Source organism: Colossoma macropomum, unplaced genomic scaffold (genome assembly GCF_904425465.1).
Source record: "Colossoma macropomum unplaced genomic scaffold, Colossoma_macropomum, whole genome shotgun sequence".
NCBI classification, from domain to species: domain Eukaryota; kingdom Metazoa; phylum Chordata; class Actinopteri; order Characiformes; family Serrasalmidae; genus Colossoma; species Colossoma macropomum.
The window spans coordinates 16235-41511 of NW_023495218.1; the positions used below are offsets into that span (position 1 = coordinate 16235).

General features: G+C 37.5%; 1 protein-coding gene across 1 annotated transcript in view; it reads left to right on the forward strand.

Annotated features, from left to right (window-relative positions):
• The window catches only part of LOC118801195 (ribonuclease inhibitor-like), a 33046-nt gene extending 16217 nt beyond the window's left edge, over positions 1-16829 (forward strand). The window contains exons 6-14 of the mRNA XM_036561368.1: positions 2572-2748; positions 7203-7379; positions 7481-7657; positions 8645-8821; positions 9231-9479; positions 10972-11148; positions 13563-13736; positions 14792-14971; positions 16801-16829. Coding sequence (XP_036417261.1) covers positions 2572-2748; positions 7203-7379; positions 7481-7657; positions 8645-8821; positions 9231-9479; positions 10972-11148; positions 13563-13736; positions 14792-14971; positions 16801-16807 — 1495 coding nt within the window. The 3' untranslated portion in view covers positions 16808-16829. The remainder of the gene's footprint in view (positions 1-2571; positions 2749-7202; positions 7380-7480; positions 7658-8644; positions 8822-9230; positions 9480-10971; positions 11149-13562; positions 13737-14791; positions 14972-16800) is intronic.
• The last annotated feature ends 8448 nt before the right edge of the window (positions 16830-25277 follow it).

Consider the following 25277-nt stretch of genomic DNA (forward strand, 5'->3'; position numbering starts at 1 on the left):
AGAATTCAGAGCCAAAGGTACAAGTAGTCTTACAAGTGGAGGTGTATACCATACCTTTGAGATCTGATCTTGGCTGGTTTGGAAAATGTAATATATGTAAGACATTGTAATAAATATGTATTACAATATGTAGAAGTATGTATTATGTTGCATTTCTTGATGAGGTTGATTGGTATACATTCAAAGGTTAAAATATGCCTTAAATCATCATCTTGCTGTACTATAATAAGGAGTAGATTGTCTATGTTCAAAACAATCAATGTATTTATAGGGAAATTAAAAAGAGAAAAACTAAAAAATATTTAAATATAATTATTATCGTTTTTACTGAAGATACTCAACAAAAGCCTTATTGGTTGGAACAACTATTAGCTACCTACTTTGGCGAGCTCACTTTGTCTCATGTCTTCAGTTCCATCAGTAAAGTAAGAGGTTTTGTGCTGCTCTCTCTCCCTCAGTGACTGCTTCTGGAACCAACAGTGTGCATTTTACAAGTTAGCTGCTCTGCTGAGGCTGAACTTCATATGGTTATGATCACAGAAATGTTGTCTGTTAATAAAAATAAAAAAAAAACTTTCTGTATTCAAATCCTGTGCTTCTTCATGCTTGTTACAAATGACTGCAAATGTAACTAATCACCATAGACCTACATATAGATGTACATACACACATGCTGCGTTGCCAGTTGTTCTCAGTCATGGTGATATGTCCATGCGTCTACCAGGTTGGAGCAGTCAAGATCCGCTTGTAATCTAATACAGGAGAATTGAGAAATGTTCTCATAATTAAATTGCCCATAATTTTCCACCAAATTTTGTTTTATTATAATCATCTGACTTTCCACACATTGATGACTATTGAAAAGTATGATTTACATGGTGCTATTTGTAATGCACCTCAGTTTCCAACAGATGGCTACATAAGACCTGTCAAAATTGAAATAAGGAAGCTGATGCAGTGCCTGAAAAATCCTGCTCTAACTCAGTCGTCTGGTCATAACAATTTGGCTCTTGTCAAAGTCTCTCAGGTCTTCATGGCTGGACATGTCTCCCACATCCAACACATTGACTACAAGAACCAACCATTCACTTACTGTCTAAAAGATCCCAGACTTTCACATGCATCTATGTTACAAGATAATCAGTGTTGTTCATTTCATCTGTGAGTGCTCATACTGCTTTTGCTTATCAGTGCACAAACAGTATAAAAAACTGTGACAATCAACAAGTGTGCAGTGCAGTCAGTGCTGGACACTGATGATAGAGGAAGGTGAGCAACCTCGAAGACAGAGTTCTTTAAATATTTATTTTCTATCTTTTGTGTAAAACATTTAACTCATTTCAGATTCTATCCATTATTTTAAATTTAGTTTCAGAGAGATGTATTGCTAAATGACAAATACATTAATAGGTTTTCATATGTGTCCCTTTTCCATATGCATGAGCTTTAATGAATTTAATCAATAAATATAAATAAATATATAAAATACTTTCCAGTGTGCCTAATCATCCTTAAATATGTAAAATGTATTAAAAATATGTGTTTTAGATAGTCTTTAACAATGAAAATTGTAGATTATTATAAGATGTTTATGTGAATCTAAAGGTGATTATCATATAAGTTTAACTTTTTCTTTAATATTGGATCTGCTTAGGCTGCCTCATGCTTATAGGCTAGGTCGAATTGCTGCATATTTATCCTATGAAGTGTGATGTGCTTTGTCAGTCTGCATCTTCTATCAGCCAGTTTCTTTTGGTTTAAAAGCGAGTGCTTGTTTGAAAGGGATGTGCTTAGATGCAGATAAATGCACATGTTGGGAAAATTTTACAAAAGAAAAATCTGGCAAGCTAGAGGTGTGATCTGCACATGGAAAATTTCAGTAATATAAATGAACTGCCCAGAAAAACAAGTAATGCGACCATGTAGTGGCAGTGTCAATACTGATAAATGTTGAACAGAAATGGATGAAAATACTTTATGACTATAGGAAATTAAAATATTATGGAAGCTTCCTCAGACAAAAAATAAATAAATAAATAAAATAAAAAGCATTCAGTCATGTGTTATTATTATGTACAGCTTTAGCTGTTTGTGTCTTATGGGCTTAAGATGGACTAGTTCATCTGTTTCAAAGTAGAAAAACAACAACATGCACCATGTTTATTATGTTTATATACACTTTTCAGTTAATTAGGTTAATTGAAAATATGAAAATATGCCTCTTCCTAGTAGATAGGAAGTATAAATGACAAATAAAGACATGATAAATCATCTGTTCCAAAGTCTAGATTGATTGCTGAGTTTCTAATGGTTCTGTTTTTATTGAATGAGTCTGTCAAAATTCACATTCCTGAGAATAAGTTTAACTAGATATAATTGTTACTTTTTTTAAAATAAGTTCCTTTTTGTTCATTCATGTGTATGTGTGTTATGGTGTTTAATCTGGGTGTTACCCATTACTTCATTGAGTATTCTGTCAGTGTGATGTTTAATCTGTTTTACTTGTTATTTCATTGTGTATTGTACATGTTAAGTTGTGTTTGTGAGGAGTTTTTCTTCTTCGCTCTGCAGACTGTTTAACTGCAGTATTACAGGAGAAATCTGTGCTGCTCTGGTTAAGGCTCTGAAATCAAACACCTCATCACAGCTAAGAGAGCTGAGTTTGACCACTAATAAACCAGGAGAGACAGGAGTGATGGAGCTCTCTGATCTACTGAAGGATCCGAACTGTAAATTGGAGACACTGCAGTGAGTTACTTGTTTACTATCACTAGACACACATACACACACACACACACACACATTACAGTGACTCTACAGTTAATCACTTACTGTCTCTACATACACATGAGAAGTGGGAAAAGTAAGTCTTCACACTCAAGTTGAGTCCTCAGTCAGTGCAGGCAAGAGTAAAGTCACCTTGCAAATTTATTGTCATTTAAACATGGGACAACAAAAATGAATATTTAATGAAAGCATGATAGAGTGGTACAAACTCATTTCCCTTTTGTGAGAACAGTGTGTGAAATGTTAATAAAAACAGAAAGCAGTAATTTCTAAATACACTTTGGCCTGTATTTGAACAAAAACAGTACAAAATAATTCATGTTTTATCTTATCAGCTTCTTTGCTTTTTGTAAATATGCATGTGTTCTAAAATTGAAGCCTGTAACTCTTTCCAAAACAATCAAAGGCAAATTAAGACTAAGAACACTGTGTAATGTTCAGAATACATTTTAAAAGATGATGCTGGGGTATAAAATATGTTTTAGGCTAATGCTTTTCCACAGAACTGTCATAAAATAATGTCATAGGCATCAGGTAGCATATTAATAACCATTTCAAGCTAACTTTTTAAGGTCCATGTTTATTTTAACAGGATAATGCCAAGAAACAAATTTTGGATGAGCATATATTTAGAAAAAATGTGTTTATGGTGTGTGATGTGTGTTCATAATGTAAGAAGAGTCTCTAAAATCTTTTGACTGCAGAGTGTTTACTGACTGTGGTGGAATAAAGTTAGAAATATAAGGCCAGGGTTGGGATAGCTACTGAAAAATTAGTAGTTAGCTACTTTATAACTACTTTCCCAAAATTTATAACTAGCTACAATTAGCTACTTTTGCAGAAGAAGTAGTGCCTACTTTTTAGCTACTTTTTGTGTACTCAGGCACCATTTAAGGTGGAATGGGACAATTCGAACAAGAAGCTGGTGAATGAGAAGTGACTTCAGCCTCATAAAAAGTCGAACATTGAGGGACATTTTACTCAAAAAAAGTTTCCTGAGATTTGAGAAAAGTGGCTACAGCTGAGCTAAAGGTTAAAGCAGAGCAAATTAAGTTTGTGTTTTCATTTATTTAATTTTTAGCCTGAACTAGTACATCAGCACACACTGAGACATATTTACAGCCAAGATGGTAAAGTAGATATAAAATATTTCATTTTTGTTGAAAGGAAAAATGGCTCTTCTTAACATTTTGGTTGCGACCCCTGAGCTAAACCTGCTAGTAAGGGGTGATCAGCACATGACCATTTACTTGAACTGTCTGTGGCTCAGTCAGGATTGCACAATTGCCACCAGCCCAGTTACTGATCGCGTTCTGTGGTTCAGATTTTGCACAGATTGACAGAAGCCTGTCGCAAAATTATAGCGAAAATTATCGCTATAGCTACACAAAATTTTTTAGGCGCTACAGTTACTAGCTACATTTCATAAAACTGTAGTGGCTACAGCTATTAACCACAAAAATGTGCAGTTAACTACAAGAAGTAGCACGCTACTTAGCTACTTCTCCATCCCTGTATAAGGCTCATACAGTGTATATATAGTGTGGAAAAGTTTTAGTCCCCTGAGCTCTTGTCTATGGAAAAAAGTTCCAGTGTGAACAAACATTGTACAAAAATTGTAAGTTGGATTGATTCTAAAAACACAAGCACACTATTTAGGTATAAGTTCTATATTGGTGCTGAGTTTGGTGGCTGTACCTCAAGAACTGTAGGAGGAGTAGTGTCGGCATGTTTTAAATAGAATAATTATAATAAGTAGAAAGAAAAAGTTTGTGAACAAACTTTAACCCTCCTGTTGTGTTCCGGTCAAATCTGACAGATTTAGAAGTGTCCTCTTTAAAAAGTGTAGTAAATTGCATCTGTTTGTCATGAGGTTCCATGACTTTGTTCACACATGGTATTTGAACGCCTAAAACAAATCTGAAATATTTTATAAAAAATTGTGTGTTTTATGGAACTTGTACACACCCATGGTGTTCCCAGTCAAAAATTACTGGTTATTGGAAATGAATCTATAAGACTACAATTATTGTATAAAACAGAGTTCAAGCACATATCAAGCACATCCACAGCAACCAGAGAAGGAGGAGTCCAAAGAAAGAGGTGCCAACTGTGCACCAAGAGATAAAACACGAGCTTTGTGTGCCACAGATGCGGTGTGTGTATATATGCAAAGAGCATGCAATGACCACAGTATACTGCCCCACATGCTCATGAGAGGACAAAACTGAGGAACATAAAGATAACATTATAGCACTGTCTTTTCACAGTACAATAGAAAATTGTAAATATGTTCATACAGTGTACAGTTCAAGCATTTCTCTCAAATTTTCCCTGTGTACATTTGGGCTTTTGTTTTCAATAAATAAATCATACCGGTCAGTTTTGACCGGGATCACAAAAGTTGTTATTTTGTGCCACAGTTTAGAAAACTTAACTGGTTTCAAAAAAGTGACTTTGGTAAACATTTCAGTGAAGTACTCTGTGACAAACACTACAATAGGTTTCATCTTAGTATTCATTATAGTGAAAATAATATGTATATAATGTTTTTTCCCTAAAACAACGAGCGGTATGAGCTCAGGTAAATGAAGCCTGCAGGGCATAAACAGCAAATACAAGATCAAAACTTATAATGTTCGCAAGAGCTGAAGTTCATAAAAAGATCTAACACAACATTAGGTGATAATATATGTATTATTGTTGATTTATAATGGAATAAAAGATCCCAGTCATGAGTGTTAGCTGAAACAAACACAACAGGAGGGTTAAGAAGATTCAGAAGCCAGCAAAGGTGTTGTTAGGCGGTTGCTGTGGTGTCCTGGGCATTCCCAGCCAGCTTAATAATAATAAGACTTAATAGGAATGGCAAATATTAAATAAAATAGGCCAAAATTCAAAAATAAGTTTGCACACTTTGGGTAAGAGTGATAATTTAGTTTTTGCAGATAAAAATGTTATTTATGAGTGAAACAAACATGTTTGCTGAATAAATAATGTAAAGGCACAGAGAATAATGTAGCCTTCAAGTGTTGTAACACCAAGGCTAGTTGTTACATAAGTGTTTAATTTCAGATTTCCACACAACTAAATCAAATTGCATCATTCAAACTAGTTTTTACATTGAGGTTAATAGTTATGAAATATTTACACCTCCCCCTAAACAGTGTGGGAGAAACCAACAGAAACCGCATAGAGGGCACAAAGAAGACAAACATGTGACTTTTTAGTGAACTAACCTAAAGACACTAAATACAATAAGCTATAATTTTATATACAGCTCTAAATATTTCCCTGGTGTTTAATTCCTACAGCTCCAGCTCAGTGAGACAGTTCAGAGAGATTCAGCAGCTGCACAAACATGGCATAACTTTTACACAGGCCACATTTTGTTTTTTATTATTATTACTTCTGAATTATTCTTTTCTTTAATACATTTTGAAAATGATAATTTCAGTAAATAAACAGTAATTGTGCATTAAAATGTGAAAATGTGTTTTCTCTGTAGAGGATGTGTTCACCTATTTTCCCTTAGAAAATCAACAAAAACATTCATAGTAACTGGGGTGCCAAAACTTTTGCATCAGAGTGTAAATTATAAACAGTGTAAATCAGAAAATGAGCAGGTGTTTCTGTTGTTGTGGTTTATTATTTTGGTAATTGAGCTGCAGGTTTTTATTGTTGTTTTTCCTCATGTTCCAGTTTTGTGAGTTAATAATTGTGAAAGTGTGTTTTGCTTCTACAGTGTTTTAGAATAAATTACCTGAACTTGGAAACCACAGAAACTCTAACATTGTAAGCTTTGCAGATGAAGCCAGATGTGTGCAGTCAAGACTAGTTTGGTAGGTTTTATTTACAAAGGGGTGATCCAAAACCTATGTCAAATACCAGTGAGTCATAACAAGGCAAAGGGGCAAGGCAAAAAATCAAAGACAAAAAACGAAGCACAGGTCAAACACAAAAAAGCAATAACAAACAAGAGAAAAGGCTCAGTATGCACAACAAACAGTGACAATACTTTGCAAAGATTCTATGCTAAAATCCAGGCTTATATACTGAGCTAACAAATGATCAGAATTCAGATGAGGCAGAATAGGGATAGGAGTCCTGAGTCATGTGAGGGAGTGAGGGGTTCTGGGAATTGCAGTCTGAAGTGGCAAGGTTGGCTGTAGTTCCAGCCAAGCCAGAGACAGATGTGACAAATATTAATAACAAAATCTCACATTATCAAATTTAATACAGACAACAGCACTATTTGTTCAATAACACCTTTTTTGTTTTTGTGTGTTTTTGTGTGTGTGTGTTAATTGTTGTGTTTGTGTGATTGTGTGTTTTTGTGTGTGTATGTGTTTGTGTGTGTGTGTGCATGTTTTTGTGTGTGTGTGTGTTAACTGTGAGGAGTTTTCTTTCTGCAGGCTGGATTTCTGCAGTATTAGAGGTGATGCCTGTTCTGATCTGTTTAATGCTCTGAAATCAAACCCCTCATCTCACCTGAGAGAGTTGAACCTGAGCGGCAATAAACCAGGAGATTCAGGAGTGAAGGAGCTCTCTGAACTACTTAAGGATCAACACTGTAAACTAGAAAAACTACAGTGAGTGTGTGTGTGTTTTGGTGTTTAATCTGTTTTTTATTCATTATTTCTTCATTGTGTATTGTGTGTGTTTTGTTGTGATATTTTTTTCTTCTTCTCAGGCTGGCTGACTGCAAAATTACAGGTGAACACTGTGCTGATCTGATGAAAGCTCTGAAATCAAACCATTTATCTCACCTTAGAGAGCTGAACCTGAACACCAATGAACTAGGAGATTCAGGAGTGAACAAACTCTCTGATCTACTGAAGGATCCACATTGTAAAGTGGAGAAACTACAGTGAGTTACTGACTTGCTGTCTCTACACACACACACACACCAAAGAAATACTTTAATGTGCAATTTGAATCTTTTACTCTTACATCACACACACCACATTAGAGCTGTCTCCTGTGTTCTCTAGCAACTAAAAGTAGTACTGCAATTTTGTAGGTAACACACATGGCATGAGGATGAACACCATCAACATTCACAGTGGTCCTGTGGACAATTCAAATCAGTTAATTTCAAATGTACAGTATTTGTACAGTGCTTTTTATAACAGACATCATCACAAAGCAGCCCTCTAATGAACATCAATGAGGGAGACAGAAGCTAGATTTCTATTCATATTTTTATGTGTAATATGACATATTGAATAAAAAAGACTTAATACAAACACAAAATATTGAATAAAACAGTCCAAATTTAATGATATTTTTGAGGATAAAAAATTTTATTATGATGGAAACTCAATTGCTGAAAAAATAATGTAAAGTCACATGGAATAATGTAGATGAAGTGTTTCTGGTTTAGTGTTGGGCATAGCTACATGTTCCACCAGATATACATTAATTCAAATGTAAGCTAGTTGGAACATATGTCATTTCATATTTTCCCATTACTAAATCAAAATAGGTTGCACTATTCAAACCAGTTTTTACTTTGTGGTAAGTTGTTAGTAAATATTTACACTGTCCCTAAACTAGTGTTAATGTTAGAGAAACCAACAAAAACCACATTGAAAGCACAAAGTAGACCAAAAAAATATATTTTTTTTCAAGTGAACTAAGCTAAAAACACTAAACACTGTATCTATATATATAGAATTTTACCTACAGTTGCAAACATCATCCTGGTTTTAACATGAAGCTAACAGAAACAGTTCCAATACAGTGAGGCTCAGCAGCTGCACAAATGTCTAAAACATATTTTGCACAGGCCACATTGTGTATTGTGTGTGTGATGAGCTGTAAGTGTAAGGAGTTTTTCCTCTTCTCTCTGCAGGCTGGCTAACTGCAAGATTACAGATAAAGGCTGTGCCGATCTGGTTAAGTCTCTGAAATCAAACCCCTCATCACACCTGAAAGAGCTGAACCTGAACAACAATAATCCAGGATATTCAGGAGTGATGGAGCTCTCTGAACTGCTGGAGGATCCACACTGTAAACTGGAGACACTACAGTGAGTTTCTAACTTATTGCCTTTACACACACACACACACACACAGACACACACACACACACAAAACTGGGCAATGGGAATTCTGCTTATGTAAAATGTGTGTTCTTAAAATCATTTATTATTCTCATTCAACAATGTTGGGCTTGATGCTACCAGAGAAGCAAATGTTGGATAAAAAAGGTGGATACATTTTGTGGATAAAAACAAAATACATTTAGTTACGATAAAAACACATTTGCTGTAAATGCAAACAGAATATTGTTGCATATCATGTGTTAGAGTTTTGGTCTCCAAACATTGCAAAGAAACATGACATGGTTGCTGATACTGATAGATGTGGACAGCACCACTGTTCACCTCATTCATTTGTGTGTGTTTGTGTTTGTTATGGTGTTTAAATTGTGCTTTGATTATTACTTTATTGTGCATCTTGTGTGTGTGAAGCTGTAAGTGTGAGGGTTTTTTCTTCCTTTCTCTGCAGACTGTATAACTGTCAAATTACAGGTGAAGGCTGTGTTGATCTGATTAAAGCTCTGAAATCAAACCCCTCATCTCAGCTGCGAGAGCTGAATCTGAGCTACAATGACCTACGAGATTCAGGAGTGGAGAACCTCTCTGATCTACTAGAGGATCCACACTGTAAACTGGAGACAATACAGTGAGTTACTGTCTCTACACACACACACACACACACACACACACAGACACAGTTGGAGTCTTTCTTTCTTATAACTTACACACACAACACATTAGATCTGTCTCTCTAGAGCTGTGTTATTGAGATTTCTATTACACTTCCACATTTCTTAATTCACAGATTTGTAATATATCGAATGAGTCTTCCTTTCGTGAGAAACATTCAAAGAAAAAACAGTACAAAAATGCCAAAACACCTTATCAGATGAATCTGAACATTTCCTCCAAAAACAGTTTTATGATGCTAACATTATACAGAAAAACAGAATTAATACAATGGAAAAAGAAAAGGAAAGTCTGAAAGTATTTTAGGGTAAGAAAACAGCTGCTGTGAGACATCTGAGTCTCTCTTCTCTCCACACTCACTGTGTTCACTTCTTATCCAGTGAAGAACAGAAACAGCTCACACAGTCTCAGCCTGCATCAGCCTCATGGAGTTTGGGCATCAGTATGGATGCTAGACATGTGACGGTATTCTGTATATTTTGTATGCTGTGGTAGTAAACTTGTATGGTAATGTTGTCATTATTGCTTTAAAATAACATCACAGCAGTTTAGTCAGACAAGCTAAGCACAAGAAATACAATGAAGTAAATTGTAGTAAACACACTCTATATAAAAACACAGTTTGTTAAACCAGTTCTGTAGGCTACTAACAGGTTAAAATGCTAATCCAGTAATATTCAGAATTTGGTTTTAAATCTAAATGTTTATTGAAAAAGTCACGTTAAACTAAATCATACAAAGTAAAAAAAATTAATTGAATGTCTATTGTAATACAACATAGTACAAGTAAGAAAATAAATAAACAGTAATTGGGCATTAAAATGTGCAGAGGTGTGTTCTCTGTAGAAGATGTGTTAACTTATTTAGAAATAGAAAATCAACAACAACATGGAACTTGACCAGAGGAGCCAAAACATTTGCATATGTGTGTAAATTCTGAACAAAGTAAATCAGAAAATGTGCTTGTGTTTCTGCTGTTGTGGTTTATTAATTTCTTAAATAAACTACAGGTTTTCACTGTTATTGTTCTTCATGTTCAGTTTTAGTGTGTTAATAAACCATGTGTTTTACTACAGTGTCTCAAAATAAATGACGTGAAAAACAGTAAAAACACAATATTTACTCTAATATTATTATCAAAAATCTCACTGTGTAAAATACCTGATATGAAGAACACAGTTTCTTCAACAGCACCTTTCTGTTTGTTTGTGTGTATGTGGTTGTGTTTATGTGTAGTGTTTAAACTCTTTTATTTTGGGGTGGAAAGAGTACTTAAACTCTCTGCTTAAGAATAAATAAGTATTGGAAAACTAATTGAGTAATCAAGTTATTTTTTATATATATCCGTGATCACAACTGAAATTAGGGTGTAAATATTATAGAGAGAGCCTAAGTTGATTCAGCTACATCATTTAAAACAATCTGAATTTTTCTTCTTCTCTCTGCAGGTTGGAAGGCTGTAGTATTACAGGTGAAGGCTGGGCTGCTCTGGTTAAAGCTCTGAAATCAAACCCTTCATCTCACCTGATAGAACTGAGTCTGAATGGCAGTGAGGCAGGAGATCTGGGTGTGAAGAAGCTCTCTGATCTACTGAAGGATCCACACTGTAAACTGGAGAAACTACAGTGAGTTACTGTGGGTAGTCGGTAGAGTAGGGAGAACTTGCAGTGAGCCAGTAGTTTTTTGGACCAGTAACTGTGAGATAATGTATAATTCACTCATATAAGCACATGAACACTCAGAAAAACTAAATGTTTCATACAAGTGTATATCTGTAGTAGTTTAAGGGTTACTCCAGCATCATTCTCCACAGAACCATGTGGAGCCAATCTGATGCGTCATCAATGTGCAGGAGCAAAAACTGCCAACTCCCATCCTTTTTCTTTGGACCATTGATGCCTCATTGACAGGCTATTCGAAGACCTGATAACCCCTGTCACTTACATTTCTTTCATTTTCTGTTCAGCAGCCTCTCTCTTTGCTAATGGGAGCCACTGAGGGCAGAGCCAAATTGGTGCAGCATCGCTGGTGCTATGGCTGTGCTGCACAAAATCAGTTGGCATGCATTCCTCTTCCATAGCTGCGAATATGTCATTATAACAGCTTAAAATAGAGAATGTCTAAACCAAGTATACAGTATAGATATACAGTATGGGTATATATTATGGATGCGAGCGGGAATTGGTACACTCAGTTCAAACCTTCCAGCACAATCGGGAGCCAGTTTCTCCCTCTCATGTTGACTTGGCTGTCTTTAATGGAGCCAGTTTGGCCGGTGGTAGCCTCCTGGCCATCCAGCATACCTCTTGCAGTGTGAGGAAGCACACCCAGCTGCAGCAGAGAGATTTTTGAACCCATATTGATGAGAGCTGTGAACTATTTGCTAATAATGCTGCTCTCTATCCGAAGCCCACTGAGGTTGCTCTCTCCAGCAGTGGCAGCTATGTTGAGGGATACTATGTGGCTCAGGCTGGCAGTATTGGCAAGGACAGTGTCCCTTTCTTCCACACTGTCAACACACTATCCATGCTGCTACCACTCGCTCAGGGCTGTTTCACATGCCATCCCACTCTCAGACTCCTGTGCTGAGCAGGATTGAATTTCTTGCTTCAAGGCCCTGTTGTTGAGGATGAGCCCTACATTTTCTGCTTCCACAATGGTGGCTTGGAGGATCCTTGGTTTAGCAAACTGCACATGCCACAGCACAGCGCTCAGGAGTATTTCCTGTACACACCTACTCCTCCTCTCTCAAATGTGGGATAAGATGGTCAGACAGTAAGGCTTATCTTTGCTGCCAATATGTTTATCCACTCTTTTCTTTCTCAGTCTATCTGGAAGCAGCTTCCCAACAGACAGCACTGCTGGCATCCATCCAAACCACTGCTGAAGAGCCTTGGTCAGTGCTTTGAGGTCACCATGCTGCTCCACCTGCAAGGCCACAAGCACCTGGAGTGCTTTTCCCATCTGGGCCAAGCCCAGCTAGATTGTAATTTCTGCCTCTGTCCAGCCACAGAGCTGAGCAACCCACTCTCCAGTAAAGCAAGGTTGTCAAACATGCACTGGCTCTTCTCTGCCGCACCCCAGCTGGATGCCACTGGTGCTTCTGCCACAATGTTTTTTGGCGGTTTCACTTTCACCAGCCTGCCCGTCACTTCTTTGATCCTCTCCGCTGTTGGCTTCCCTATCCACCATGGAACTGTTCGATCTGCCACTCAAGCTCTTGTATTTCCATGACAAAATGGCACATCTGAGCAACAATGTGACAATCGTCAGACAGAATCAGCCAAAGCCATGTTCTTTGCTCCAAAATCTTGTCTTTTTATTGAGCACCAGTCTAAATCAAACATGAATAAACTACAGTCCTGGGGAGAGGTCATCACTAATTAAGAGATTCATGCTATCAGTGACCCCTCCCCCTCAGACACAAAACACCCAACATCCCACATCCCAGATACAGTATGACCTGCACATACCCATAACAAAACTAATTAAAAATAAACAATATAATAATCTTTTCATTGCTCATGTACATCCCCATGAGCCCCTTAACACTAACTCAGAGCAGGCTAATTAGAGCTACATGGCTAATATCTGCACCATGCCATGTCTGTGCACAGGCTTATAGGTATACAGCTGATCCAATACAATATAGGGATGTAATGATTTTGTGCAGTTTAGAGAAATTTGGGTGCAGCCCCCTAATGAACATCACTAAGTGAGACAGAAGTTAGTATTCTCATATTTTTACATATATTTGGACATATTGAATAAAAAAGTAGGAATAGCAAATATTGAATGTGGATAGTTTTTGTGGATAAAAAGAAATGCATTTCATCATGATAAAAACACATTTGCTAAATAAATAATGTAAATGCAAAAACAATAATGTGGCTCATGTTAGCTGAGAAACTTGACAAAGCAGCCAGTTCCAGTAGATATGGACAACTGTACTGTTCACTTTTGTTTCTGTTCATTTGTGTGCATGTGTGTAGGTGTGTAAAGCTGTAAGTGTAAGGAGTTTTTCTTTTTCTCTCTGCAGGCTGCAGTACTGCAGTATTACAGGTGAAGACTGTGCTGATCTGGTGAAAGCTCTGAAATCAAACCCCTCACACCTGAGAGAGCTGAACCTGAAAAACAATAAACTAGGAGATTCAGGAGTGAAGGAGTTCTCTGAACTACTGAAGGATCCATACTGTAAACTGGAGAAACTACAGTGAGTTACTGATTTACTGACTTTATTGATAGTATTGCGATGATGTCACTGTTGCATTGCCACCATTTTGGTAGGCAACACCAAGTTCATTCAGCAGTGCTGTGGCAGTTTGTAAGGTGTTAAAGCCATAACTAATCCAACAAAGGCAGTGATTGTGATTTTGCATGTCTTTCATTTGGTTCAGTTGGTTTCACACTGTAATGGCTGTTGCATATACGCAGGATCTCTTTCACTCACATTTGCCACAGTTAAAACAATAGAAAACAGATATGCTTATCGTCTGTGTATTACAGTCAAAACTTACTTGAAATCTGCTTTATTATAATCGGTTTGCCAATTTGAATTTAATCAATTAGGATGCTGGTACCTGGTGGCCAAAAATACAATCAGCAATCCTTGCAAAGCATATCTGCACCATTATTTGTGTTATGTGTGGCCTCCAAGCTGAAATGGAGATTTTGACTTTCTCTATGTTTGCATCTATAGGTCAGCACTCTGTGCACTTAATCAAAAAGTGGTGGGTCAAATGCCTGATCACCCCCATGGTTCTGGCAGACCTGCATTTGCAGAATGAATATTGTAAATGCACATAGCATAATGTGGCTTGACTGTTTATGTTTTAGTGTTTAGCCATAGCAACAAAACGAGACCAGACAGCATGTACCAGTAGATTGATGAAGAAAATAAAACCTCACTGATCAAAGAAAATCATAATGGTAATATTAGATGGTAAACACACAGAGGCTGCGACAGATAAATAATGGATATTTCCTGAGCTGCTACTTTATCCTGTGTTCAGCCTCTGCACTATCACAATGTAAAATACAGCCATTAAATTAGACAAAACACCAACAATAAGCTGCTTAATATTAAAAGATTTTTCTGTAAGATGATTCTGTCTTACTCAGAAGGGCTTTTATGAATGTGACATACAAAGTTTTATGTGTGTGTTAGTGTGTGTGTGTGAACGTGTGTGTGAGAGAGAAAAGTATAAAGATTATTGTGTGTAGTAAGTCACTTCATTGTGTTATGGTGTTTTTTTCTTCTCTCTGTAGACTGTCTGAATGCAGGATTACAGATAAAGGCTGTGCTGATCTGTTTAAAACTCTGAAATCAAATCCCTCATCACATTTGAGAGAGCTGAATTTGAGCGGCAATAAAACAGGATATTCAGCAATAAGGGAGCTCTCTAAAGATCTACTGAAGAATCCACGCTGTAAACTGGAGAAACTAGAGTAAGTTACTGACTTACTGTCTCCACACACACACACACTCACACACACACACACACACACACACACATGCACACACACACACACACACACACACACACACACACACACACACACACATGCACACACACATGCACACACACACACACACACACACACATACAAACAAAAGAAATACAGTGCTGTGCAGCTGAAGCTAAACAGCTATGTTGTTCTTTTATCAGTGCTAACTACAATTCCAAGGCTAAGGCAATATGTTAAATGCTAACAAAAACAGAAAGCAGTAATTAGTTTCTGTTTGATCTGCTTTAAATTGAAAACAGTACAAAAACACTTATTGAGCTTATCAAGACACACTTTCAGTCAGAGACTGAAGTCTGAGAGTTCTGGACTACAGGCAGACCAGTCTACACCCACACTCTCTGATTATGCAGCCATGCTGTAGTAACACCTACAAATGTTTGTTGGTGTGGTCATGTTCAAATAAATATGGACATCGCTAAAAATAGAGCATCTAAAAGGCAGCATATCTTGTTCCAAAACGTGGTTCAGAGAACAATGTCCAATTTTTCCATAAACAATCTGAAAGGTTGACTCGTGAGACCATGATACATGTTCCCACTGAGCATCAGTCCATTTCAGATGAGCTCAAGACCAGAGAAATCAGCATTTCTGGACATCGTTGACATATGACCTCCTCTGTGTATAGCACAGACTTATATATTATGCACTTTAGAGGGTGAAATACCTACATTTCTTGGAAACACTTTGGAAGGAACATTATTTTTAAGCTGATGGATATTTTTTGATTTAAGATTTAAAGCTACTAAGTTTAACTATTAGTTCTAGCAAACGGACCACATCTGAAGGCAGATCAGAACTTGTAGCAGCTCTTTAGCTGACTGTGTTGGTCTTGTTGAGGTACTTCAGTGTGAAGCCAAAGAAAGATCCTGTTTCTGCTCTGGCTGTAACTATGTTTTTCTAGAACTGCAGTCTGAGTGAGATGAGGAGTTTATACAGTGTTAATAGAGTTGAATTAAAATTAGAGAGTGTTTAAAGAAGGAGCTCTGAGTTGATGGTGTGACAGTGATGAGAGTTCATGTCTGATCATTCTGTTCTGTTTCTGATCTCAGTCTGAGTGAGATGAGGAATTTATACAGTGTTAATAGAGTTGAATTAAAGTTAGAGAGTGTTTAAAGAAGGAGCTCTGAGTTGATGGTGTGACAGTGATGAGAGTTCATGTCTGATCATTCTGTTCTGTGTCTGATCTCAGTCTGAGTGAGATGAGGAGTTTATACAGTGTTAATAGAGTTGAATTAAAGTTAGAGAGTGTTTAAAGAAGGAGCTCTGAGTTGATGGTGTGACGGTGATGAGAGTTCATGTCTGATCATTCTGTTCTGTTTCTGATCTCAGTCTGAGTGAGATGAGGAGTTTATACAGTGTTAATAGAGTTGAATTAAAGTTAGAGAGTGTTTAAAGAAGGAGCTCTGAGTTGATGGTGTGACAGTGATGAGAGTTCATGTCTGATCATTCTATTCTGTGTCTGATCTCAGTCTGAGTGAGATGAGGAGTTTATACAGTGTTAACAGAGTTTATTTAAAGTTACAGTGTTTAAAGAAGGAGCTCTGAGTTGATGGTGTGACAGTGATGAGAGTTCATGTCTGATCATTCTGTTCTGTTTCTGATCTCAGTCTGAGTGAGATGAGAAGTTTATACAGTGTTAACAGAGTTGAATTAAAGTTAGAGAGTGTTTGAATAAGGAGCTCTGAGTTGATGGTGTGACAGTGATGAGAGTTCATGTCTGATCATTCTGTTCTGTTTCTGTCTTACAGATTCTGAACACACAGATGCCGCACCTGAAGAGATTCTCTGAGATCTGAGAACACTTTGTGTATGATGGTCATCTGTGTGTTTGTGTATTTATAGCTTAAATGTATGAACAGATGCAGTGCAGGTCTGTCTGCTTACCCTGCTCAGCCAATTCTTGTACACGAGTGACTGTGCCTTCAGCGACCTGTCAATCAAACCCCTCATGTTAGAGCACAACCCACATTGAGAGAGAGAGAGAGAGAGAGAGAGAGAGAGAGAGAGAGATAGAGAGAGAGAGTGCAGACTGCTCATACTGCATTTACATAAACTACTCTGCTGTGTGTTTCTGCTGTAGTTTGTAGTGCTATAAACTACAGATTGGGCAATATGTCAAAAACTATCAATGCACAACACTAGATATTTTCATGATACACAATATGATTTACAGTCTTTTGACACAGACACAGTGCTCTAGTAGAGCCACATTTAAAAGCTGTCATCAAAAGCTCAGGATACAATAAATTATATTCAACATTTCCCACAGTGCACTGCTCTAAATCCAGTTAAACAGGACTGATTTTGCTCTTCTTATGATGAAACATGCAGTTGGTCAATTTTCTTTAATTGCAGACAAAGTCCATGGCATACTCAGAGAAGCATATTGTGCATCACGATAACAAACCGATTCATGATAAAAATCATTGTATTGCCCACGTCTAATATATAGTATGGTGTATTTGGTGTATTGTCTACATTCTGCATGTGTTTACCCTGAATAATTAGCACCAAATTCTGCTGCACAGCTGATGATGATGAATGAAAGTGATTCTGATGGTGAACAGCAGTGCAGCATGAATGCGCTTTAGATTCAGCTGAGTGTCAGTCTTTAACCCAGAGCTCCAGCAGTATCAGGCTTCATTTCACACTTCACCACCAGGGGGCGATAAACAGTACGAGATTATAAAACCTTACTGCAGTGGAAGAACTGCTTGTCTGCCTCAGCCTTCATGCTTTTCTCATTGTGAAAAATAAACACAAAAGCAATGAAAAGAAGTGTATTGAGTTGCGCATCATCTTTTGATGTATTGTTTCATATTATTTCACTTTTATATTTACTAACATTGCTTTTATAATCTGTTATTAGGGTTGGAAGCATTACTTTAAAAATACATACCGTTACAGATTACTGATTACCTGAACCTAATCATAACCTAATTTGAAGGATTATTAATAATCTGTTTACTTTGTTACTTTTGGTATACTTGTCCTTCCATATAATTAAAGAAATATAATTAAAAAAAAGCAACAAGATGTTTTCTTCAAAAAACAAAAATGATATAAGTGACTTGCTGCTGTTGACGCTTCGCTTGTTTCGAACTTGAACCCTAAATGCTTCACTTGTCTTCTGAAATAAAATAAACTGAGTATAAGCAGAGTGACAGACATCTGACGACGGTGCTGTTTATCAAATTTACAGCAGGAAACTAATCCATTCACATGAAAGTAACCAACTGTGAAGCAGTCAGTCAGACTCTCTCCACGTTTCTTCCACTTTGTGTCTCGCGTCTTACAGAGTCTTAAGGCTGAAGTCCAAGTCAAAGTCTGGGTCACTAGTGTTGAAGTCCAAGTCGACTTGATTTTCCTCAAGTCAAGTCTCGAGTCATCAAATTCGTGACTCAAGTCGGACTCCAGTCCAAGTCATATGACTCAAGTCCACACCTCTGTTAGCCATTAATGAAACTAACTTTACTGCTTGCACATGGTCCTCTGTTCTCTATACGTCTCTGAACTGTGAATGTCAGCTCACTAAAAATCTCCCTGTTTCCCAAAATGAAAAACGCTTCACATGTACACACTTCATGTGACATATTTATCATTCAAAACAGTGAATTCAGGCAAAAAGTGTTGAGTTTGTGTGTATGTGGTGTGTATGTGGTTTTACTGTAATCCTGCTGGTAATCACTCAGTTTTTATAATGTACCTGTAATCTGATTACTGACTTCTTTATTGCAACTGTAACGGAATACAGTTAAGTGTTGGATCATAACTACGTTACACCACTACATGTATTATGCTATGACCCAAACTTGTCTGTCACATAACATGTTTTACGCCAGTATAATGGATGTTAAGATTAGCTGTTGTCCTGAACATTTCTGTCTTTTTAGTGCTGAACTGTGTTTTGTCTCTTCATCTGAATCTTAAATCCTGTTTTTTTCTCTCTCTTTAAACCCTCAGTGGATCTCAGTTGAGTGTTCCTTTAGATCCTCTCATGAAAAATCAGAAAGAAAGAACACAAGCTGACAGACTAATCAGGAGGAGTGAATTAAAGTCTCAAATGTGTTTCAGTGGAATGTATTTGTCCACAATTTAAGTAAAAATAGTGTTACATATTTGACTTTTTTTTCCAGACTTTGTTAATATGTGCACAAAATACTTGGTAACACTTTGCAATGCTGTTTCATAGTTAAGACGTAATTATTCAGGAACTAAGCAGGCAAGAATGAGTAGTGCTGCATTAACACTTAACTAACTACTATTAGCTACCAAGGAGTACTAGTTAATTATTCAGTGGATAATAGTGAACTAATGATTAGGGTAGTTCACTATTAACTAAACAGTAACTACTGAGTCTTATATATGTCCTAGAGAATTACTTAGTAACTATGGCTTCTTAGAATAACTGCTAATAAAATACTGATCATTAATTACTGAGTCTAGCAATGGCTAATTACTGAGTCTTAAATGGCTAATGCACATCATCCTATCTGGTTGTGTGAATCAAACTACACATTAGGTTAAAAGGGAACAACTGCTAAAAATACTACAGTGTTCAGTAGAGCTGTCTGCTTACGTCTCATCTTTAGAATAGAAAACACCATTTTTCCTGTAGGAGCCTGTGTGCCAGGGTTGTTTTTTCTGTAAACTGGTTATCCTTCAAAATTCTCTTTCAGTGCATGAATAAACCTGTTAAAGAACATCATCCAGAATCCAGATTTCCCCTTTTTTGTTTTCCAATTATAATTGAAAATCGTTTGGTCCTTACATACACAGAGCATAAATCATGAATTCTCAGCTTTTTCAATTTTCCATTCTTAAAATGAAACGAGAAATATGACAGATGAAATATAAAAAGGTCCTATTTTTTAAACTCATTTGATCAACATGTGCACAGGTCACCAACAGGGGGAGCCAGAGGATCTGAACAGAGAAAGAGGTGGGAAAATAACTCAGAGGTCTCCAGCAGGGCAAGACAGAGGATCTGATGAGAAAGGGAGGGGGGTGGGGGGTGGGGGGGTAACTGAGGGGTCTCCAGCAGGGGGAGATTGAACATTATGAACATTATATAGTTCATAGCACAATGTTCTGGATGATACTGATATAATTAACAAGTGTAGCAATAAAATGATTCAATCATTGTTTAATTATCCTTCTACACCTCCTTCAAAATCTTTGCGGTTCTCAAAGTTCCGTCACCTGATATGGGATGATACTTGGCTCTTACTCAATTGAGTTGCAAATGAAACCAGGTCATTTTTAAGATTATATAATAAAGTTAACTTTTTTGTTTACTTTGGAGAAATTTGAACTTAACATAGATTTTAGCTGTTCATTCTCTCACTGGTGGACTGGGGAGGTGCCACTGCCCCTAGTGGTGTAAAAAGCATTTCTAAAGTGCCCTCTTGATTGACAAAAATGAGAGGAAGTGAGGGTTTCCCCTTCATGTAATAAATTATGATGATGTGCTCTCTACAGGAAGAATACTCAATAACGTCTTAATGAGAGCCCTTGTAGTAGAAAAACATGATGTAGTGCCCTATAGTGTGTCCTTCCAAAGGTCTAAACTTCCCATTAGGTGTCCTTCCAGTGGAAAGGGGTGCAGTTATGAAGTGCCCTCTATGCTGCCCCTACATGACAGTGTCTCAAAGGGTGCACCTCCAGTGGTTAAAATGTGATGCAGTGCTGTATAGGGTGTCCTTACATGTGCGAGAATGTGGGAAGTTTCCTAATGGAAACCCCTCTAGTGGAGAAAATGTGACATGGTGCCACATAGGTGCTCTCACAATGGGATAAAATTGCCATTCCCTACAGGTGCCTTTCTGTTGAAAATATCTCATGAAGTACCCTTCCAAGTGAGAAAACATGATGAAGTGCCTTTGCAATGGAGAGGAAAAAATCCCAGTGTAGAAAATGAGACGCAGTGCCCTACAGTCTCGCCTACAGTGTGCCTTCTAGGGCAGGCACCCCCTCTATAACGTTCAGATGTCAGAGTGGGCTCAATGTAGTCTGAGCTGTAATCCTAGCATTCTACTATAGTGTGTGAGCTAATACAGCAAGCTTTCTTCAAAGTTTTACCAATGATGCGTTACTAAATACTAACGTTTTACCAATGATGCGTTACTAAATACGAACGTTTTACCAATGATGCGTTACTAAATACGAACGCTGCAGGTGCTTTTATCTTTTCTGGCTGAATCACATTTTTAGCCCAGATGCCTAGCTAAGGAGCTAGCTACATTGCTTAGCTGATTCTATGTGGTCTCAATTAGCAAATCAAGCAGTAGTTTATTTTTTTTCCTAAGGGAATTATTTTAGGCTAATTTGCCCAAAATGCCCTCAGCACTGTAAAGTTTGGTGTAAATTACTTTTTCAGTTAACTTAAGTGTGGGCTTAGCGTTGGGCTACCCTATGATAACAGAATGCCAAGGAGAGAAAGAAAACTGAAGCAAATACAAAAGGACCTGAAAAATATGTGTAATCTCTCTCCAAAAACATGAAATAAAATCACATTTAAATTATAAATATTCAGAAGACTCAAGTTGATCTAAGCCAGGGGTCAGCAACCTAAATGTGAAGAAGAGCCATTTAACAAAAATCAAATCTCTTTGGGAGCCACAACATTTATGTCCATTTTACCATCTTCACTGTAAATATGTCTCAGTATGTGCTGATGCCCTAGTATAGACTAAAATATATAATATAAACAAAAACACAGACTTACTTTGCTCAGCTGTAGCTTTTTTCTCACATCTCCGGCAGGAAACTTTTCTTTGAAAGGAGAACAGTTTCTTGTAAAATGTCTCTCAATGATTTTTTTACGAAGCTGAAGTCACTTCTCACTCACCAGCTTTTTGCTTGAATTTTCCCTTTCCACCTTAAATGGTGCCTGAGGTTCCAGAATGTAACTGCTGCACCATTTATCACTTTGTAATGTTGCCGTTCCTTTTTACAACACCAAAACGTTAGATGTTGAAGGACTGAAGACACCAAGTGAAGAAGTGTTTTAGGTGTAATTTTGTCCCATTCATTCAAAATTCTACCCCAGTGGAGTTATTTTTGCATCTAATCCCAAAAATGTTGACATATGAAGTTAAAACTGCAAATTACAGTATTAGAGTTACAATGTTAAGTTTACTCAGCTTTAATGTTTGAAAGGTAACACATTGTGTGTATATTTCTCTATAAGCCTGCACCTAGTGTTATTCTACATCATAAAACATTTGAAAAAAACATATTTTTTCATTTTGCAAAAGAAAGAAAATGTTTATCAGTAGAAAGACTCTGTTACAGACTCTGTTAAAGACTCCAGGTGTGCTAGTTTTATACATTAACTGCTCCATGTTGCTGAGCCTACCATGACAGATGTCAGCTTCAGATAAGATCATACACGGTGCGACCACACCAGCACCAGTGCCTCATATAATAGCACAGCCTTGAGTGCATTATTGTGGATATACCACAGTTTATTACTGATATTTACCATTAGATTTTAAGACAATGGGAAGAAAAACTGATTAACATGAAGGAATATTTTCTCTGGAGTATTACTGTTAATACCTGTAATAACTGAATCACCAAATTACATACAGACCTATTTTATGCACCACTGTGCTACATTTACAGAATGTTATCAAAAACGGTAATAGTAATAAAAATGTAACTTACGCAGGATCCTATGAGGTTATGACAGTGTACTGACAATGTGGTACAGATGACTTCTGTCATGTTGTCACGATGTTGTCATAACCTTCTAGAATGTCAGATAACGTTGTCACAACTTTCTGAGGAATTAAATTTCATCATTGTGACAATACAAAGAGCACCAAGCAGACAATGTTGTGGGCACCAAAACAATAGGCTGTCACAATGTAACTGTGTTTGCTGGGCTGCCACCTCCGTTCTTCTTCAGCAGCAGTGCTGGACGAGCAGATGCTCTTCAGCTTAAACCAGTTCAAACTGGTTAACGTCTCAACAAAACTGAAACTACAAACTTTCCTCAGCACTGAACAGTGGTGTCATTTTGTGAAGGAGAGAGAAACGGAGCTGCGCTGAGTTCCTGATCTGAGTCTCTAACGGACAATAAAACTGAGGAAAGAGTCAGAACTACAGGAGTCACTGAGTCTGAAGGAGAGCTGGAGGATTCCTGCTGAGGCAGAGCTTCACCGGAGAGAGCAGTGAGTCTGAATTTAACAGTACTGTTCTTCTGAAGATTTTCCATTTTCCCTCAGCCTGTTATAAGCAGCGGTCAGAACAAAAACTAGTTTGACTGCTCTCCTTGGTGCTGAAGTTGTCCCTTCGGTCTGTTATAAACAGCAGCTAAAGGACTCATATCCTTTTTTATTTCTTTTTTTGTTTTGCATTTTTTTCTCTTTGGGGTTAACTGCATGGCCACAACATGGGCACAGATCAATTTATATCTGTTTTCCAAGCTTTCTCTATCCCATACAATTAAACAGGCTGTTTTTGTTAAGGTGCCTTTAAGACTGATCTAAGATAAATAAGCTCTGTTCTGATTGGCTGCCCTGTATTTTGCCTTATTCAGAAAAGCTCTCAGAGGTGGAACAGTCCTTAGACCTTCAATATGATTCAACAGCCCTAAACTGCTGTAAGCTGAATAGGTGGATATATGTAAATGAATTGGTTCCTATGAAAAACTGGCTGATTTATAGCATAGTTTACATATATGGACTGTATAGACTGGGAAGTAAACTTCAACAGTGTTTACATATTACTTCAGCTTTCATTATTTAAAATAAATAATGGAATCTGTCTTTTGAGGCAGAAATAGTTTGAGCACTGTCCTTGGTCCTGAGGATGTAGTGCATATATCAGTCTATAGAGAGTGTATAGTGTGTATGCTAGTGTATAGAGTGTATAGTATATATATCAGTGTATACAGAGTGTATAGTGTATATATTTGTGTATAGAGTGTATAGTGCACACATCAGTCTATAGAGAGTGTATAGTGTGTATACTAGTGTATAGAGTGTATAGTGTATACATCAGTCTATAGTGTATAGTGTGTATGCTAGTGTATGGAGTGTATAGTGTATACATCAGTGTATACAGAGTGTATAGTGTATATATTAGTGTATAGAGTGTATAGTGCACACATCAGCCTATAGAGAGTGTATAGTGTGTACACTAGTGTATAGAGTGTATAGTGTATACATCAGTCTATAGAGTGTATACTGTATGTGTTGCTGTATGCGTGTAGAGTACACGTATTCTAAAGAGTGTATATGTATGTATTTTCATCGTATACTTGAGTATTTTGGACTCTATGAGTACAGAAGTGGATCATATCAACAATTTATTTTAGTTATCACACTTTATCAGTTTACTGTTTCATCATTTTTAATGGCTGAATTTCAAATGTCTAATTCTTATTTGGTGAGCTGTTCTGTAAGTTATGAAATTCTGTTTTCTGCAGTGAAACGGTGCACCAGAGACTATTTATTAGACACTATGAGCTGTCTGAGTTCAGGAGTCAGTATTTTAACTCCTTAATGGACTTTGTTAGGAGAAGAGAGCCGTTAGAGATTCAGCCTGTATTTTTCCGTCCAGTGTTTAAGAGTGCTGTGATTGGTCGAGCTCCGCTCGGGCCCCTCCCACCTCCACGATTCTTCAGCAGAGCGGCTGCTCTTCAGTTTAAAGCCGTTCAAGCCGGTAAACGTCTCACCGAAACCGAAAGCAGAGAGTTTCCTCACCGAGCAGCGGCGCCATTTTGAGGAGGAGAGAGGAGCGGAGCTGCGCTGAGTTCCTGATCTGAGTCTCTAACGGACAATAAAACTGAGGAAAGAGTCAGAACTACAGGAGTCACTGAGTCTGAAGGAGAGCTGGAGGATTCCTGCTGAGGCAGAGCTTCACCGGAGAGAGCAGTGAGTACCGATACGACTCTAACTGTAATAACTGGACCGGTCCGAGCTCAGCAGCAGCACCGCGAGCCGAACCCCCGCCCGCTGAGTCTGAGACTCTGAGTTCATTTAGTCCTGCATCTCTGTGGTACCGGGCTGAGAGACTCAGAACCGGGACGGAGAAGAGGAGCATTATCTGTTCATAACGAACAGATGCTGTGGGTGTGTTTTTCAGTATAGTTGACCGTCTGGGCGTGGTCACATATGAAACCATTATTTTTTCCCCACCTGTATTCCGACATAACCCGCATTCTGCGCTGTGATTGGATGAAAAAAAATCGCACTGCATTTTAGGGTGTGAT